This window comes from Chroicocephalus ridibundus, chromosome 6 (assembly GCF_963924245.1).
Source record: "Chroicocephalus ridibundus chromosome 6, bChrRid1.1, whole genome shotgun sequence".
Lineage (NCBI taxonomy): Eukaryota > Metazoa > Chordata > Aves > Charadriiformes > Laridae > Chroicocephalus > Chroicocephalus ridibundus.
The window spans coordinates 26,571,755-26,591,117 of record NC_086289.1 but is presented as its reverse complement, the minus strand read 5'-3'; the positions used below and the strand labels follow the sequence as shown (position 1 = coordinate 26,591,117).

Sequence of the window (19,363 nt, the reverse complement as noted above, 5' to 3'; positions counted from 1 at the left end):
ATGCTCACCAAGCACTGAATTGAACTTCAATGACCTAGTCCTGGACAACTGGCTCTAAGTGGTCCTGCTTGAACAGGGAGGGGCTGTACCAAATGTTCTTTATGTATCCCAGCAGATAATTTTCTGGACCTGTAAGGAAAGATGGAAGGCCAGTGTTCTGAAAGATTATCTGTAGATGATAAACTATCAGCCAAATATCACCCTACTTATACAATACTCCAGCCTGAAACCACCAGGTTTGTTTGCTATGGGAGATAGTTACACAGTGTCCTAAGTTTCTGTGCATCTCTTGATTATCTACTCTACTTCCAGTTTCCATCTTTTTTATTTTTTACTTTCCTTGCTCTTTTCTTCCCAAATCAGGCTCCTTTCTTTATTTTTAAAATAGCCAGGTAAGTTCTTGTTCTGGCCCATGTCACCTAAAAAAGCCTCTGTGAATTGACTTTAAAGGGTATGTTTCAAGACTTTTGATATCCAACACTACTTTTACAGCCTCCAGTAACACATTACTGACCTGAGCAATATGATGCTATGACAGCATTATAGTTTCTGGAATTGAGCTGTTTTTTTACTTAACCTAGTATCATAATAAAACTTCAAAGTGCTTTAAAAATATGGGGGTTTTGCTCCTTTAGTGCTTTAAAAATATGATACTTCTTCCCCTCCTCAATGAACAGATTTTTTTTTTTTTCTTTTTTAAGAAATATTGTTTCAAAGAAACCAGCAGCTCACATGCAGCAGTCAGGCTATAGCTATGAGGATAGCCTGTGTTATGCTTTTTCACGATGAGTTTTTTAACGGAAAGGCATTACGTATTCTTCCATTCTTTGAAAATATACTGAGATCTTAATGAGAGCATTTTGGGAATGGAAAAGGCCTTTCCTCTTTCCACATGTATGATTTCCTTTTTTCCACAGACAGATCTTTTTGCATTGTTGTGATTACAGCTGTCAATCTTGTGCCCTCTTCATTCCACATTGCATATTATCACCTTTATCTTTTAACTTTCAACAGACTATTATTGTTCCAGCTGTTCAGTTCTATGCAAATGGTTTTGCTTTTTTAGTCATAAGTGTTTTTTCTTGTTCTTCACTGTTCGTATCACTGTACTACCTTTTCCTATGGGAATTTACGTATCAGTCTGTAAAAACCACCGCCGTTGGCACTACAACTGTATGACTTTTTCTTGCCAGCCATCAGGTGGTCATATGTCTGACGCCACCAAGCTTGTCCAACTGACAGTATTTCCTTGCTTAACGCTTTGTTAGCTTATCAGCCTGACAGGCTATTTACAGATAGTTTTTCACTAATTGCATTTCAAATTACTTAATCTGAAAGCCTTCTTACTCCAAAGCAAACATTACCCTCCCCACCCCCCCACCCCCGTCAGATGATAATTTCTTCCTAACAATGTGTATTCATTCCCAGTTTCTATGTTGGCTGTTTTGACAACTGTCCCTTTATGTTGTTGTGATTTCAGTTTATGGCTTCACGCTTTCTACAGCCGTATATAACAAAGTAATTGTTTTTACTATTCATAGGAAGTGTTCAGTTGCAGGTGTGGTTTATGATACTCTTTCAGTCAAAGATAAACACTTGTTCTTTGTCTGAAAAAGTGATTTATATGTTTCCCCTCCCAACAGCCTATAGGGATCTCTCATTGCTTTTCTTAGTTTTTTTTTTACTGACACAAATACAAAATTTATATTTGGTAAAGGTACCTCAAGAGTTAACACATACTGACAAAGGAACAAGTCATAGTCTTACACCTGCTTAATGGCCACAAATGAATGAGGAAAGGTGCTGGAATCACTACCGGTACACCACATCAGAATCCTTTTCTGGACTGCAGTGATTGCCTTTGTTCCACCTCCTCGCCAATCAGTCTCTCTATTAGGAAGTCATTTTCCTGTAAAATTTGGCCTCAATGATAGAATTCAACCTCTTATAGGTCTATTTCCTATGTAATTTACTTGTCCTTTGCTCTGAAGAGTACTTGTTTAGTTTACTGCAAACAAGACTTTTAACTTAGGAAATAAACACCCTCTTCCACAAACTTAAAGTAACTTCACTCTCCTTCTATTTTACTCTGTTCGTGAATCATCTAGATGTCTCTAGGATTGATCCTTAATATCTTTACATAATTTTCAGTATGTTTGTTAATAACCATCTTCTCTTAAGTAATAAGCACTTTAAATAGTGTTATTGTATTATCATTGACTTCTATGGTGTCCATTTCCAGGCAGGTATGGTTTGACATGTAGTCATGCACAGTGTTCTCTCAACTTCTGTCATTTCAGACGTACCCAAGAATTAGTCAGTGGATGTGACGTCCTGTTTTGAAAAAAGCAATAGTAACAACAAAAAAAGTCAACTTTGCTGGTGTATACTGATGCAGTCTTGGAGGAGGAGGGTTGGGGTTTTTTGGTTTTTGTTTGGGGTTTTTTGTTTGATTGGTTGTGGTTGTGTTTGGCTTTGGGGTGTTTTTTGTTGTTGTTTTTTTTTTTTTTTTTAACATTTCCTGTAACAACTCAGTTTGAGGTAATTCTTAGTCTGTTAAGGGTCCTGTGTAGACAGGATTTGAGAACCACTGGTGAATAGCTGACCACTTCATGGTATTTTGTTTGCTATAATATCTTCCTAACATTTAGCAGCTCCCTGGAGGAATTTCTGAGGATTTGGTTGGTCTGTAATGATTTCAGTGGAAATATAGTGTGTGTGAGTACCCGTCTCCTGCACTGCAGACAGCGTGACTCCACGCACAGTGTCTTTCACTACTCCCTGAGGCCCTGTATCAGTCTATACGTTCAGGAGATCAGTATGGTGAGATGATGCTCACAACTCCTCTGCAGGAGATGTGAAGGAAGGAATGAAGGCTGGTGGAGTCTCATCCCCTTGGTCGGTGTGCAGTGGTTGACCCTAGTCGTTGTCCCCCTTGGGTTTGGCTCAGACACTTTTGTGTAGGTTACGCTTTCAGTGTGCGGTTATTAGCCTGACACATGTAGGGTTTGAGCTTTCCCTTCAGGCAGCTCCTCAACGTTCAAACCCAGAAGCTTCAGTTGTATTTTCCTTGGTCATGGTAACAGATTTTACTCTCTATTGTGTTTTAGCTCAGCAAAGTTCTGCAAGGACTCCTTGAATTGACACATCTGCCTCTTTTTCCACCTCCTTGCTATTTTTGAGTATTAGGTTGTAGATTTTCTTTAATATTGGTCTTCCTAGAACCACTGTTCAGTTCTTTCTAAAGTCTTAAACTTACTGAATTTGAAAGTTTGTTTTATATGCTGGTGGTTTTGTTTAGCTTGTTATGTTCTGCATTAAAACAAATACCCATTCTTTTGTCTTTGCATGTTACATGATCCTCACTGCTTTCATAACCTATTAGGTTTTCTGTCTGTCAGATGGAACTGTGTCCACAGTTCATTATTGTACCTTTTAGTTTCCTTTCCTCAATGTACTGATGCTTGTTTTTACTAACACTTTATTTCACCTACGTACAATTCTGTTCTGTGCTCACCGCTATTTCAAGACCACTTCAAAAGATATATCTGAAGAAATGTATCTAAATGGTAACTTTTGCTATGTAATCCTGTTCTAGTCCTCGTAAATTACTGAAAGAAAGTAAATATTTTAGCATGCATTTTCCTACAGCAGGCGTAAGTCTTTACTCCCCACCCCTTCCTGAGCTTGGGGAGAAACCCTGTTGATCTTGCTTTGCAATATATCTTGCAAGTCTTTTTTAACGTTTTGTGTCATGATTTGCAAGGCCATAAAGAAATAATATTCTGAATGCCCTGTTGATTTTATTTTTTTTTATGAAAGCAGGCAATGAAAAAGGCTTGACTGAACAATGAATAGTCTGCTATTTGTTTGCAAGCAAGAATTGGCACAAATCTATAAGACGAGTTTTAAAAAATTGTTGTAGAATTCAGGCATTCTGTTAGCTTGTGACAGATTGTGTTTAGTTCAACCTGTCATACAAGTGTATTTCTCAGAGTAGTGAGTTTATTATAATTCAAAATACGTTAATGGTATTTCTTAAAAGTAGCTGTTTATGCTTTGGTTCATTTTCCCACCTCAACATTATATTGATTCGGCATTATGGTACATCTTGGTCAGTTTAACAAGTTTCCCAGCCCCATTTCTCTTAAAATGTTCTCTCTCTCTCTTTTTTTTCTTTTTTTTTTTTTTTTTTTTTCCCCCCCAAAAAGTGTGCTACCCCATCCCCAAATATGAAGCTGAGCAGTGGTTTCTGTGTGGCTGTATTATCTCTTCAATCAGTGATGATTAATCATCAAGAATTGTATTTGGTATGTACTACAATACCAAGGGTATTTGGTATGTACAATAATAAAAGATCTTTCCGTGAAGTGCAACATTTGGAGTATAATTAGGGAAGATACAATAGCTCCAGCTTCTGGTTTTTAAGGCTTTTCTTTTATACAACGTATGATGGAAATCCTGCAATGTCTTGCTTTAGTCAATGCACATCCGCTACTTAATGCATGTGCTGTGTTATGGGCAAAATACGTTTTGCTCACAGGACGAGTCGCTGCTGCCAGACTGTTTCAGGCCTTGGCGGATGGCGCTTAGGTGGGGGCTGGCCGGGGAAGTGACTTCCATACGCTTGGGTTCTCACAGCCCAAGTGCAGCTCACGTGAAAAATGAGTCGTGAGGCTTTCCCGAAGCACACAGGTGAGTTGCACTTGGCAGATCTTGCACTAAATACATTTTCACAAATCCGGGTTGTCTGAGAAAGCAGGTGAGTTACTGAAAGGTGGCATAATTTGGATAATGGAGATTCAGCCTTTAGGCTTGTACGTTTTAAGACCTGTTTGACTGGTTAAAGTACAGAAAGGAAGTACTGTTGCGTAAAATACGCAATCAGATGGAAAAAGAATACAAAGCTGGAAGCACAGGTCACTTTCCTTCTACTGCATCAGAATGTCAAATGCAATAAAATGCTTTTAGCATTCAGCTATAAAAGCCCCTTTAAAGGAAATAGAGTATTGAATTTTTCTGATGAAAGCAGAGTTTACTGAAGTTTTTAGTTGGTTTGTTTTTGGTTTTTTTTTTTTTTGAGCATCTGCAAATCTGATTTAACATTTATGAGACCTTTTGTACAACTATTGAAAATGTAAGGTTGTTAGTAAATCAAGCAAAGATAAGCTCTTTGGATTTCTTTTAAGGGTAAGAGGGGGAATATCTGGATTCTAGTGATCTGTGTTGTTACAGCACTTAAAAGGTGTACATCTCTTGGCTGGCATTATGCGTTGACAACAATATCATTGCATTTGAGATGAAAGTATTTGTTGATGTACTTGTAAAAAGTGACAAGTTAATGAAAAATAACCTTGTCTGGTACTAAGATGAATGGCTTCACGTTAGTCGAGAAAGCTTCTTTCCTAAGGCTAATTTGCCTGTCTTTATTTAAAGCAGTCTTGTCTTGCTTGGCACAGTTTTGGGACTGTGTGCGCAAGTGTTCTCGCCTGAAGAGGATTGTCACTGGGATGTTGTCAAAGCTAGGGGAGGAAGAGGTGGAGGAGACTAGGTATAACTCTTTACCTCCTTTTACTATGTTTTAGATTCCCAGAGCAGCCGTTGCAGGCTTGTGTAGGACTTGTGTAGTGGACTTTGTCCATGGGACTGCTGCTGGGGTTAACACTGATACTAGTGATGGACTATTGTTAAGCCAATGCCCTTTCCTCCCTGTAAAGCACACCAGCCTTCCTGATTTATCTCCTCCTTCCTATTCTGCCCCTTGCATCCTGTTCATCAGTTTTGCTCGCAAGCGGCCCTGGGATGACAGATAAGGTTTGAACTCCCATGTAAGGGTGAGAAAGGGGACTTTTTCAGCGTTACGCATATTCTGATGTGTCAGCTGAAGTGAGAGGGCTGCCACGGAATTTACCCAAGACCATGCAGCCTGTCAGTGCCTGAATTAGGTTTGTCTGTCCTTACCTTTTAATTTGTTTGTGAAATTCCATGCTCACTGATGTGTCCAAACTATTCCAAATGAATACATATTCTGACTTTTTTTTATCTGTCCACTTGGTTTTTTTTTTTTTCCCCTGTTTATTCCCTGTATAGTGAGCCTAGGGTAGTGCATTTGTTTTATTATTAATTTCTGTATAATCTTCATTAAAAATTATGTAGAATGGTTCTATTTTTAGAAAAAGAAAGGATGGCCGCACTTTAAAAGGGCGAGATCCTTAGTCCTTATGGATGAAGGGACTCCATCTGGATGGAGGAGTGAAACAAAGTAGTAGGAGAAGGCCCAGATGCAGCCTCCATTGGGAATTCTTTTGAATGATGTGAGTTTGTGTCTTTCCACAGAATGCAGGCAGTTCCTGCATTTTTTTATTTCTTCAGTTTGCTATGAGAGCATTTACATACATTATTATGCAATAGTTAGATTAAAAGAACAGTCTGTGCTCATAAATTCTCATTATAGAATTACAGTAACAGCTGAAAGGAATGAGAACAAGGATCCTATTATTCTAGATGCTGTATGTATGATAGCCCCGACCCTGCCGTTACTTTTGTGTGGGAACTTTAAGGCACAGGTAATTCTACTTAAAAGTTGAAGGGAGTTTTTGCATTCTGCAGTACCTTTCCTGAACTGGGTTTAGAGATAAGCCAATCCTTGCAACTCGTTAGCATTTGATCAGGTGAAATTACTTTACTTGATTATTTTACTGTTGTGTCTTTTGTTTCTTCATTTTAAAAAGAGGCATAATAAAGGTACATCCTAACAAGTTGCTACTTATGTTAGCAACTTGTTTCAAGTGTATAATTATGTAAACTATTTCTAGAATTTCTAGTTTGGGTAGAAAATAGTAATCTCCTGTCTACATTTAGGCCTTTAACTTTCTCGTCTGTGACCTGTATCTTTGAGTTTGCTCTTATGTGCCTGGGATTAAAATGGGCAGAACTATAATTACAGTTGACTTAATTGTCAGCATATTGTGAAACATAACACACCACACTCTCATCTCTCATGTGGAAGAAGACCTCTTTGTGTTGGTGTAGCTCTCTGAGAAGACAGTAGGCATCATTGTTCATCTCTGATATTAAGAAAGGTAAGAATTAAAAGATCCCACGAAACTCTTTAATGTGTGACTGCCCCTTAGAGGAAATTTGATGTGTTAGTCCAGTTGCAGTGATTGTAATGTGCTCGTTTTAGCCAAAGTTGTTAAAAATGAAGCTCGTTTCTCATGATTTGTTGGCAAGTCAAATCTTTAACTTTGCATACTGGACTGATAAACTACGACATGTGAAAGCATAGAATTGCATTAAAAATAAATGTTGGCAGAATATAGTAGAATAATATGTCTGTACTGCTAGATAAAGGAACAGGAAAGGAGCCCCTGTGCTGTAACAGTTTCTCTGCTGTCGCTGGGGTGAGTAGATGTGGGTGGAATTTACTTTCTTTTGGAAGCAAGAACATGGTTCTTCATTGGAGATAACTCTGTACCTATGGCCTCTGTCACTATGGTAGTTTCTGAGGTCTTTACAATTGTGACTGCAAACTCGCCTTGCCTTTTGGCAACTTGTAAGTTTGTGAGAAAACAAGGGACCTACTCATGCAAACTTAACTTGCAACACAGATAGGGCCTTTCGGCTAGCGTGGGGTCTGACTGAATTGGAGTTATTCTTGGGTCAACTCACTGATGAAAACTTCCATGACTAGTTTCATTTTTGAACAGGATTCTGCAACCAAAAATATAGGATTTTTTGAACTAGTGTTAACTTTTGTAGTGAAGTTGTGTTGTTCTTTTGAGGAGTTCTCTGACTGCCGATTATTTATTCCTTGGTCAGGTACGACTGGTAAAGCATCATCTCCACCACCTGTGATAGATACGAGACAGATGAGTGAGAAGCTGGAGACGATATTATATCAGCTCCGTCAAGTAACTCGTGAGAGGGATGAGCTGCGCAAGCGACTTGCACTTTCATCTCCTGGATCGACTTTTGATGACTGCAGGTGAAAATAAAGGAAATGTAACATTTTAGTTTAGTCCTCAGTAGTGTTTTCAAGTGTGTTGATTCCCACTTGCCCGTAAAGCAGCAAGGATATTGCAATGGTGTATATATATGTTGCTTGTAACCTACCTGCACCCTGGTGGTGGTGTATGTGTAGCATCCGGGTTTTGGAGCTGCCTGTTGAATGCCTATTCCTGCTTTCTCCAGCAATTTTGCTGTGGGAATGAGGGGAGTAAGGCTCATCTCTATGTTGAGAGAAGAAAGCAAACAAGTTGTTGAGGTTTCCTGGGTTATGTTGCGAGCAGGGAAAGAACAGTGGCTGAAACATTTGCTGTTTTGAAAGCAAGAGAGAAAAAAGGGAAATAGCTCTGAGTACTTGGCTGGAGGACAGAAATGAGGAGAGGGAAAAAAAATAGCTATTCCTGTGCTTCTGCAAGGGGGGAGACATTTGGACTTCTGTTGAGGGGAGTAAGTGTTTTTTAGGAGATACATTTTCTGGTATAAATATATTGAGGGACTGTGTAGCATTAACATGTTGAGAGTAAGGAACTTTCCTCTGCCGAGAAGTTGTGGGTGCTGCCAAATTAAAACAACATGTGTTCAAAGTCAGTTAATGGCCAGCAGCCTTATGCAGCTCATTCTAATATGAGGGTTGATAAGTTATGAGGAAGATAGTACTCAGGGAGCATATGAGTTAGTTGTAGATAAGGGTTTTATTGGGTAGGAAACAGAACTGGTTTATTTTAGAGGGTTACAGATCTGCTAATGTTTGTAAATGTGACTTTGGGCACACTGAGCTGGTACTTTTTGCCTGCAGTAAGCACGGGGAAGAGAAATTTTTTGAACCTTGAAAAAAATAGTCTGTCACTGAATCTGAAATAAGAGCAAAGAACGGATTTTCTGGGAGGTGTTGTCATGATGCATAGCTTTTACGAACTTTAATGTTTTATTTGTTGCTTGTATGTGTTATTTCGTCAGCTCTACCTGTACATGGTCAGGTGTTTTTTTTTAAACTTTTTGTCCTTATGAGATAAGGTCAAGATTTGAAATGGTGAACTGGAATTGAGAGAATCTGGGCATTTTGTTTACTTCTTAGCTGCCGATCTTAATGCCCCCTTCCTCCCATCATGAGTTCTGAGGGCTACTTTAAGAGAATTGTGTTCTATCTAAGGGCCTCCAAGTGATGTGGGGACAGGAGACAAAGAGGTTGTCAAATGTCAGTATCTTTTGCACAGCTTCCAGTTACTTATTTATACAGAGGGATTTCTTATTTGAAGTCACTAGAGCTTAGGCATTGAGGATTTTATAGTTTTTATGCCCTCCATAATCCAGGATGCTATTAATAAAGTTCTGATGAGCTGTCCTATAGACTGCCCTAGTTTCTGCTCTTTAATTGTTAAATCAATCTGCTGCTGGCAGTGTAGGGTTTGTCTATTGTGGAAAATATAAAAGTTTACAGCTTAAAGAACAACTTATCAAAATAAACATTGCATCTGGGCAGTGCTTGGACAGTGTATTTTAGATGGAGGATGCTGCCTTCCAAACAATTAAATATTTGAAGAGTGGGAAACGAATAAAGATCATTAGTTGACATTTTTTTCCTTCGGTATAAAAGCAACTACTCCTCCTCTCATCCATATCTATGGTTTCTGAAAGCTTGCTGGTGGTTTGTTGTGCCTTTTTTTTTTTTTCTTTACTTTGTTTTGCATTCTTTCCTCATATAAAACTAATCTTCAGACTTCCAGGAGTCAAAGCACAGAGACTGCAAACTGTTATGCTGAATGGTGAAAGCTGAAAGATCATTATTTAGATGGTGACTTCTACGAGCCAACAAGGGCATTTGCTTTCCTGGCTGCGTATGCCACTTTAACCATGGCTGTACCTAACGCAGGTGGTGCAGAGGCAAATCTTGACAGGTCACGCTGGCGTGCTTCAAAACAGTTGCAGCTCACAACACACTGGTGTAGGCTGGGCTGCGCTGGCCGGGAAGGCTGGCAGCTGCAAAACCCAGAGCTGGTTTCCAAAGCAAGCGTTGACTAAGTGGAGAGCAGTGGAAGAGGAGGCACAGGAGTGGATTGCGATGTGCTGAATCAGATAAACATGTGTCATCCTGCTGGACAGGAGTAGGATTGCTCATGCTGCGCTTGTGTCACTTGACAGTGACTGTATGTGGGCACGTGTTGTGGTGATTGAGATTTGACCAAATAATTTAGTGTGCTCAAGGTGCACTTTGTAGACTCACACTTGCTATTCTTACTGCTCACGTATAAGTAGGAGAGAACTGCAATACAATAAACCCCCTGAAAACCACCTTTGAGAAGAGACGGTTTGATGTGTAATCTGTAATTGATGTTGGTAGTGCTGGAACTCTGCAATAGAAATGAAAACATTTTCAAGTTGTTGGGTAGGCTTTGCCCGCAAAATTGGATCTGCCGTTGGCATTAGCTTTTATGTCAGCATCAGATACACGTAAATGTCAGTCTCACTGTGCCTTGATTTATGCTCAGGGTAATTCCACGGGAATACAAAGGAGTTTTAGAGTTGTTATATGAATATCAGAAAAACAGTTGGACCTCTGACGCTAGCATTTTAAATTTTGTTAACGTTTGAACCAATGCTTCCAAAAGAGTAACTGACACCTCTCCTTTACTGAAATCGACTTTTCTGTATTTTGTGAGGCATTTTAGCATAAAACTGTGGTGGTCTTACTTAAACAAGAGCCAGCCACTACACGCATTTGAATGGACTGCGTTTTGATTTTTGACTTCTGACCAATATTCCTCCTGTGCATATCCCTGTTTTTCTTGCTGAGACACAAACCCTTGGAACAGCACTGCGGAACATATGGCCTTGGCTGTCCTGGTGGTTTTTATTTCATGTGGATGAGCTAGAATGCGGGATGATACTGGTGGCATTGTTGTTCCTTCCTCATAGTGTAGGAAGGCTAACTTCTGTAGTTAACCTACATGATATCCATTTGTTAATAGGTTGGTTGGTTTTTTTTCTTGAATAATGCTAGTGTTACTTCAGCAATATATGAAATACATGTGATTGATGTTAGACTTACAGAACAAATTCTCACCATAGCTTTGAGACTGATCTAATAGTTATCCTTTAGTAAAAATTCATACACTGAAATATTTTGCAGAAATACGAATTTATGTTTACAAGCTTAATATGAACATGTGTTAATGGGTCTCAGTAAGTGTAATGCTTCAACTGAGAGTTAAACTGTGCTTCAATTAACGTTGTCATTTTAATAACTGTGGTGGACAGATGGTGTCTACTTTCAATAATTTCACCCTAAAGTCTAATTTAAATCAATACTTGGGTTTTTAGTGATTCTGTCAAGGGTGTGAACATTTCAATTTGAGTTGTACTTACGCTAACTAGAGTTGTATTTTAAAAGAATAACGCTGCAGTAGTTGCAATAATATGTCTCTAGCATTGTATGAATAACATACTTACTACTGCTTTTGGCACCCCTAAACAGTGAATTTAAAAAACAAACCTAAAAAACATCCCTGTAGATGTGACTTGAATATTTTGTTACTTATATGAATTTGGCTTTTAATTGTTACTAAAGTCTGCCAGTCAAGGAAGGGGTTTATGGTTTTGTTTTCCCCAGGAGCACTTCTCTGGAGAAAGGAGAAAAAGAGGAATTACAATTGAAGGCTTTCCTACTCAGCAACCCAGATGCAACTGGGTTACTAAAAAGCACCTTCGTGTCATACACACGTTCCCTAAAAGTCTGTGAGTCAGATGTGGCTGCCTTTTCTTTTTTTTTTTTTTTAAAACTCTCACCACTGCAGCAGTGTGAAACCATTTTCATTTCGATTCAATTGCCAGCTGCGCTTCAGTTCCAGAATCTGCGTTGCTGTTTTTGTATGGAGCAAAGAGGATTCTGATGGCTTTTCAGGCTGCGCTTCCAGCGAAGCTGTTTGGGAGAGAGTGAGGTGGGAGGGAGGGAGGGTGGCTGTTCTGTGCAGCAATGGGGCAAATCTGATATGAGAATAAATGGAGTCTAAATAGAAAGCAATTGTTTTCTTTTTGTCTCTGGGTTTTTTTTTTCATTGCCTGTGGAGTTATAAGAGACCCAGGAGATGACACAGGGACAGCTGTCAGAAACTTCATTTTGAAGCTAGAAAACTCAGTGGTGCAAAAATTTTGTGACTGTGTAGAGGAGGAACGGCTCAATGTAGAGACTCTTTTAGAAGCTTAGTGCTTCAGAACAAGAAGGCATAATCCTGCTAATTTAGCTTCTAGCATGATTTGTTGATTTTTCTAATAAATAAAGGTATCACGTGCAGTGACCACACATTCCAGACATAATCTGTGTTGGTCAATTGTTTGACAAGGTAGATTATTCTAGAAAATTTCTCCTCCTAGTGATCCAGATATACCAAAAAACAAAATTCAGCCTGAAATTTTCTTTTGATTGACTTTGGCTTTCACTTTATTCAGCTTACTGAAAATTGCTTTTTGGAGACTATATTGTCTTGGATATTCTTAATAATTATTTGAACAGAATTTGGGTTGTCTTATGGAAATGTGAGATAGATCCTGACGTGTTTTCTCATTCATTTATAGTAGTTTAAAAGAACATGGTAACACTCAATCAGATATGTAATTCAGCAGAATGACTTGGTCAAATTAGTTAAGTTCAATGCTCGATTAGTCAAAGTGGTCAAATTCTGCTGACACAGATGCATGCCTTTGGTGTCCTGTTGAAATTCTTTCTCTCAGCCTCAGTGCTGGTTTTCCTACGGAGCTGTAGACAAGGTCCTCCAGCCGCTGCCTAGATGAGAAGTTTTCCCTGGCCCAGGTCTCCGTGCAGCCCCCGCTTGGCTTTGGCATCTTCTTTTCGGCCCCGCTCTCCCTGCAGCTCTGGGCTTTTTCTTTGGACACAGTAGCACAGGAAAGCCAAGCGTACTGTCAGTGACTTGTTCTTGTATCAAGTGACAGTTCTGCTGTGTGATAATACGGCTGCTGGGAAGGGAGGTTCCTGCTCACTCAGGACTATTTTTGGCTGTGTTAGTGTTAGACAGAATTATCTCATTAGTAGTTGTTACATCTCTGTACAAAACTAATACAGGTTAAAGTCAGTGAATTTTTATTTGTGGTTGCATCTTAATGTGAAGTGGTCCATTTAAATTAAAGCATAATATAAGTATCAACAGTTGTGTGATACTGTTTATTTATTGGATAGTAATTTCCCAGCTTTTTTATTCTCTTCAGTAGCTGATGTTCAACTTCATATTCTTTTTCCACGCTAGGCCTAGTCCAAAACCAAATCATGACTATGAAAGACTGAAGATTCAGTGCATGAAGGCCATGTCAGACTTACAGTCTCTGCAGAATCAACACACCAAGACGCTAAAAAGGTGTGAAGAAGCAGCAAAAGAGGCAGACTTTTATCAGTAAGTATTAGTAAAGCTATGTAAGGTAAGAGTTTACCAGTCTGTGCTGGATCATAAAGTATTAGAACATGATAATCAAATATATTTTTTTTAATTCTGTTTTTCCACTTTAATCGCAAGATTAATGTTTGTATGCATCAGATAAAGCATTTCTGGCCTATTTGAAATGATGAAGTATGGATTGCTTGTTTTATTTTGAAGAATCAGAGATAGAAATCCCTGATGTCTTGATGGGACACTGACAAGGAAAGCCTACTTACTGACTTGCAATTGAATTACAATTCAATAGTCTTACTGTCAGGCTGGAGAGCAGAATATAATTTGAGAGAATGTTATTTGTTACTGTTTTGTTTTTTTTTTTTTTATTAGTCAGCTCTCATGCTGACTTCTGTAAGTTTTAACACAGGCTTAGACCAATTGCAAGCATTTATGAAAATGCAATTAAATAGGGAGAAACTGGCATATATTTCTACCTTGTATTTCTGTTTAAAAAACAGTCATGTATGCAAGTAAGAACATGTTTTTTTCACTGGAAGGGAAGACAGCTCAGAAATAGAAATGCAGATAAATTCTTGGTTTAAGTTTATTTGACTTAAATCTACACTATAAAATATGACTAGTAGTTAATGACAGCATTTGTTTTCATTGGGAGCTGCTAGTTCTTACCTAGTGCTTTTACCCACAACTCTCTAAGCCTTTAAAGACAGGCTTCGTTTCTTTCTTTTTCAAAAACCTGAAAATAGTGTTAAAGATTGTCAACAGATCTAGCAAGTTGTGTGGCTTCTTCACAAAGAACTTCATTCCTAGTCATTTGAGGATTTTCAAGTACTTTAATTTGCTGGTGAATTCTGTGCAAAGCGTTAGTGTACATTGTAGATGGATTTTTATTTATTTTTTTTTTGAAGCTGAATTACCTATGTCTTTCCAATGCTGACATGAAACACTTGTATTCTTCATCCTAAAAAATGAGTGGTTTGCTTATCTTGTTTTGGAGTTCTGTAGTCCCTGAAACCATACTGTGTTGCACTCTTGTTTATTCAGTATTTTCGTGATAGTAGAAAAGGATTTACCCTCTTATATGAGAAGAAAAACTCTGAGTTTTAAAAGTGATTGAAATACTCAAGTGTAGCAAGAATATAGCCATATTCCACAGAGACCCACAGTTTTGGCTTCTGGAAAATGATGCATATATACAAGTACAAGCTTTCACATTTACACTTGCTACAGACCAAGATTATCCGGTCAGAAGAAAGTATAGTATATTTTAATTGATTCAGTGATAATTCTTTTTATTGTAAGAACTTTTTTACTTGGATTTGAATAGTTCAGTTTCCTACTTAAAACTTTAGCGAGGCTGAAACTCACTGTTGGAGTTTAGGTGTCCAAAACATGACAACACACGTTGAAATCCACGCATGTAATTCCTGATGAGTCTATGAGTAATTCTCAGGGTGAAGAAAGGGATTGAGTAGAATATGCTATTCAAATGCTATTTTCTCCTGCAGTAATACTTAGAATCCCATACTTTTTTTTTTAAAAGAAAGTAAGTTACCATTCCAAAGAATTTATAATTTCCAACAAAAATATGAATAACAGATTAATAACCTACGTGTAAAGATTATGTGTATTTAATTGTGTGGCTTTTTTTATCAGGTTTTCCTAATTTTAAGGAAGACTTTTTTTTTAAAAAAAAGCTTTAGATCATTTCATGCAGGAGATGTTGGTATTTCACTTCATAAGGAAGTACAAATACAAAGTGTTTTAAAATTTAAATTGCTGTGTGTTATATGTGTGGGTTTTTTAATAAATATGGACTTTAAACACTTTATCAGCAGGTGTGAGAGTTCAGTTCGAATCATTCTGTTTCAACAACAAAAATGCTTGTCAGTATCCAAATGTCACTCTTTATTTGATCTGTGGTAGTAAAATACATTCAATTGATTTTTTTTTTTTTTTTTGCTCTTTTTCAGCAGGGGTCTGGTCTAATTTTGGACTCTTACCTTGAATTATAATCTGAATGATAGCCTCATCATGTGGCTCTCAGTTGTTTAATTTCTAAGTGAGGATGTATTTCTTTCAATAATTATGGCTTGCATAATGAAGTTTGGTGTAACTCTGATAGCTTTTTTTTACCTGCTTGAATGTAGTTGAAACATACATAGTGTATTATTGTTCGTTGTGGGTTTTTTTTGGCTGGGTTTTTTTGTTTGTTTATTTTTAAAACAACAGCATACAAGGAGATTTTTGTAGTTTTCACCTGTATTTTGGTTAGCTCAGCTGAGGGGCCCAAGAGAAAGTGAAGTGATTCGTGGGATAATTCCTGTTACCTCCAGGATCATGTTATGCTCGCATTACACAATTTCTGTTTGTCTACCTGCTTGTTGTTAAAATGGCTATGAAATGGCAGTGTTGGGTGGCATAAATCCATCATCTCTTCTGAGGCTGTTTAAAAAGTACTGTGTACTTTCATGTATTTTTGTATTTATGTCCCTGTTGGTTTCTGATACTGCACCCCCTCCCCCCCCCCCTCCCCCCGGTGCTTGGAGCACTCAAATATGCAGAATTGAGTTAGTTTGACCTGCTTTCTTGGTAGGAAAATCTTGCTTGAAATTAATTAGTCCGGGACTCTGTCCTGGCAAGTTGGCTTCTAAGAGGGTTTTTTGTGTGCCATGCCAGCACGTTGCACAGTCGGCTGCTGAGTGACCAGTCACAGCTGAAGGAGGACATGGATACCTTGAAGAGGAAAAACACGCAGTTGGTGCGAGAACATAATCATCTCCAGCAGTCATGTGAGGAAATGAAGAGACTTCACGATGAGGATCAGAAAGAGATAACGGACCTGCGCAGCCAGCAGCAGCAGGTGAGCTACAGCTCGTAGCCTAAGTGCTAGAAAAGATCATTAATTGCTCCTTTGATAAATAAAGGCAATAAAACTGAATATATCTTACTCATTCTAAAACATCCGCTTTACATTTTACAGCACTAGGGTGGAAAATGAGATCTTGGATACTAATTGGTTTTCTGTGTTTAGCTGGGAAAAAGAATGAGGGGTATAGAATTTTAGATGGTTTTAAGAAAATTTGATGCAGAGGTGAAGAAAAATGTACGTGAAGAAGATTGTACATGCATGATATTTTTTTAAGTAGGCGGAGATGCATCAAAATCGTAGCTGGAAGTTGCAAAGTGATTACAAAGATGACTATTTTCCTAGGATATTTTATGGGACAGGGCTAGCTTTAAACATGCTATGCATGTTATATTTGTTTTTTGGAAAGTATAACAATAAAAAAACGAGTGATGGGTTGGGGCGCTTTTTTTGTTTTGTTTTAGTTATTCCAGTGACACTTTAATGATTTGAGGGAGTGATCGAGCTAAGTTTGGTTATTTAGGTTTGCAGATAGTATTCAGTTAGAACAAAGCTACAGGCTGATTAGTGTTTTTGAACTTGAAAAAGATAAGCTTCTCAGGAAGAAGCGGACATTTCGGAGCTGTATGTAACAGGCTGTCCTTAGGATAACATGTTTAATATATTCTGAAGAAAGAAAAGGAAGAGTGATAGTGAGGAGCAACTGGCCGTATCAGGTCCATGGTTCACCTGTGGAAAAGTCTGATCCTTTAGTTGGAATAGCTACAGTAGCATGTGGAATGGTTAAACAGAATATCTCGGTTAACTGTGTGTAGGCTGATTCACAGGGCAAACTCGCAAGTCAAACATTAGGCTTCAGAAGCAAAACCTATGCAAACAAAAATAATTATTTGCTAGGGTAGGAGGGGCAAAGGTCAAAGCAAGCTGGATGTGCTCAATGGCGCTTTAGGAGGTGCTTGAGGGCTGGTGCCAAGAGGAGTGAAGATTTGTATTTCCTTTTGTTCCCTTCCTCTAACGTTATCCTGGGAGTTCTGCTGTGAAATGGTTTAGTGGCTTGGTTCAGAAGATGGCTGATGTTCTGTGAAGCAGAAACGGTTTGCTGTGTAAACCTGGGCAAATAGATTAATTGCTCTGTGCCTCAGTTTCCCAGGCTGCAAAGCAGGGATGCAAAACCTCCAAGAGAAGGCTATTGTGTTTTCAGGTTCTGTCCTGAAGTTTAAAATTATCTGGCAGCACAGAAGGAGGCTAAAGTATCGTTGTCAGTATTTATTTAAAGAAATTCAGTCTCATGTCAGCATCATGATTAAACCTTTAAAGGAAAACTGTGTATGTGGCTCTCAGTGAGAAAGTTGTGTAACTCTGTTTCTCAGCATGTCAGAGTGAATCATGGTGTCTTGAAGGGGTGCCAAGAGTCTTATCTTGTCTGTGTCATTTCTCATCTGAATTAGTCTACCACTGTTTATGTTGATCCCCCTGACGTGTTGTTTCGTCGTCAGGCCGTAGCAAAACACATCATCTCGGTGCCCTCAGAGAGCAAAACCTTTTGATGGGGTTATTCGTCGCGTGGGATTGTCATGGATTTGCTGTGTAGCAGCTGACCAGCTTAAGTTTCTGCTGCTCCCATATGAAGTTTCTTGGTGCCATGGCTGTTTTCCTCGGTCCAGCTGGGACTATTTACTTTTTCTCAGACTGGGATTTTGAATGGGAGACCTTGCTTATTACACTCCTTCCTGTTTACGGCATTTCTGCCTTCCTCCATCAAATCTCTGTTAGCAAGTTTATGCTGAATTCCATGCAATTTCAACTCTGTTCATCCTTCTTTTCTTTGATTATTTAGTGTGTTTTCAGCAAAAATACTTACCGTATATGCTTTAGACAGCGAGAAGTGGTTTGTGTCTGTTTGGATTTTCAAATACTTGGTTCCCAAGCCTGTTCTCAGAATGCTTTGGGAAGTAGTCTTCAGGAAAATGGCGCTCTTGAGCAGGTTTAAATCAACATGTATTTACATATGCCTACAGTTTATCACGTTTAGCATATGTGAAATAGTTCACTGAAGCATGCTAGCTAATCATGGGTCCAACTCCGGGAGTTATGGTACTGAGTCCACTGATAGGGATGTATATGGCAATAGCCATGCCAATGAAACTCTTGCCAAATTGCAGCCTTGTTCCAGGACTGCTTTATGAACAGTAACTTGCTGATTTTACGTATCTTGGTTAATTAAAGGAGAGACCAGTGTCAAGCTGAAGAACTTTGTGTCTTTTGTCGTGCTCGTGTAGAAAAGTGGTTTCCTGACGGTGATGGTTGTCATCCGCTGCCTTGGGCAGTGAGTATCAGGCGAAAAGCAGACAGTTCCTTTTGATCTTCCTTTGGTCAGCAGGCATCCAGGTTCTTCCACGTTCAGGAACTGGTCCTTACTCTGGATATAAGACTCAAAAGAAAACAAGGAGCCAATTTGTGCATATTGGGTGGTTGCTGTGTGTTTGGTTTCAGCTTTTTATAGGGCTCATGTTTTCTGTCTCTTTTTTCCTTCTAATTTTTTAATACTTATTTTCAGGTAGTTAGGGACATACCTTTGTAGACTAATGCTATTATATAAATCCTAGCACCTCTCTATATAGAGCATTTCTCTTTCTTCCCACCACTCTATCAAGGCCAAATTTCAGTTTAAAAGACAAAAAGAGAAAAAATGAGCATAATGGTGTGGTGGGTTTTTTTGTTAAAAAAAAAAAATAATAAATGTGTGGGTGTGGAGGTGAGGCCTCATTTCAGGCACGTTTTTTTTGCCTTTTGGGAAGGAAGAAGGACTGGATTTGCTGAAGCTCATTAGGGCATTTCTGTTGTTGTTGCTGGTCATTTATCATCAACATTCATATTTACAACAAGATTCTTATGTCAGTGGAAATTAATTTGAAAGTAAGATCCAGGTCAGACTTTATTAATGTTTAAATGGATTTTTCTTTTCCTGTTCATATTTTATGGATAGCTTTTGAAGCACAAACCTCTGTGGGTATTTCTCAGATGAAATATTGTATGAATATTAAAATATATGCCTATGTGTATAACATATTTAGGGTAGATTTCATTCTAA

At 38.5% G+C, this 19,363-nt stretch overlaps 1 protein-coding gene across 4 annotated transcripts in view; it reads left to right on the top strand.

The window, feature by feature from the left end:
- Positions 1-19,363, top strand: part of DLG5 (discs large MAGUK scaffold protein 5) — a 113,152-nt gene that overhangs the window by 46,388 nt on the left and 47,401 nt on the right. For all 4 annotated transcript variants that reach the window (XM_063338000.1, XM_063338001.1, XM_063338002.1 and 1 more), the window contains exons 3-5: positions 7,822-7,987; positions 13,263-13,406; positions 16,083-16,266. In XM_063338000.1, the coding sequence (XP_063194070.1) occupies positions 7,822-7,987; positions 13,263-13,406; positions 16,083-16,266 (494 nt within the window). The remainder of the gene's footprint in view (positions 1-7,821; positions 7,988-13,262; positions 13,407-16,082; positions 16,267-19,363) is intronic.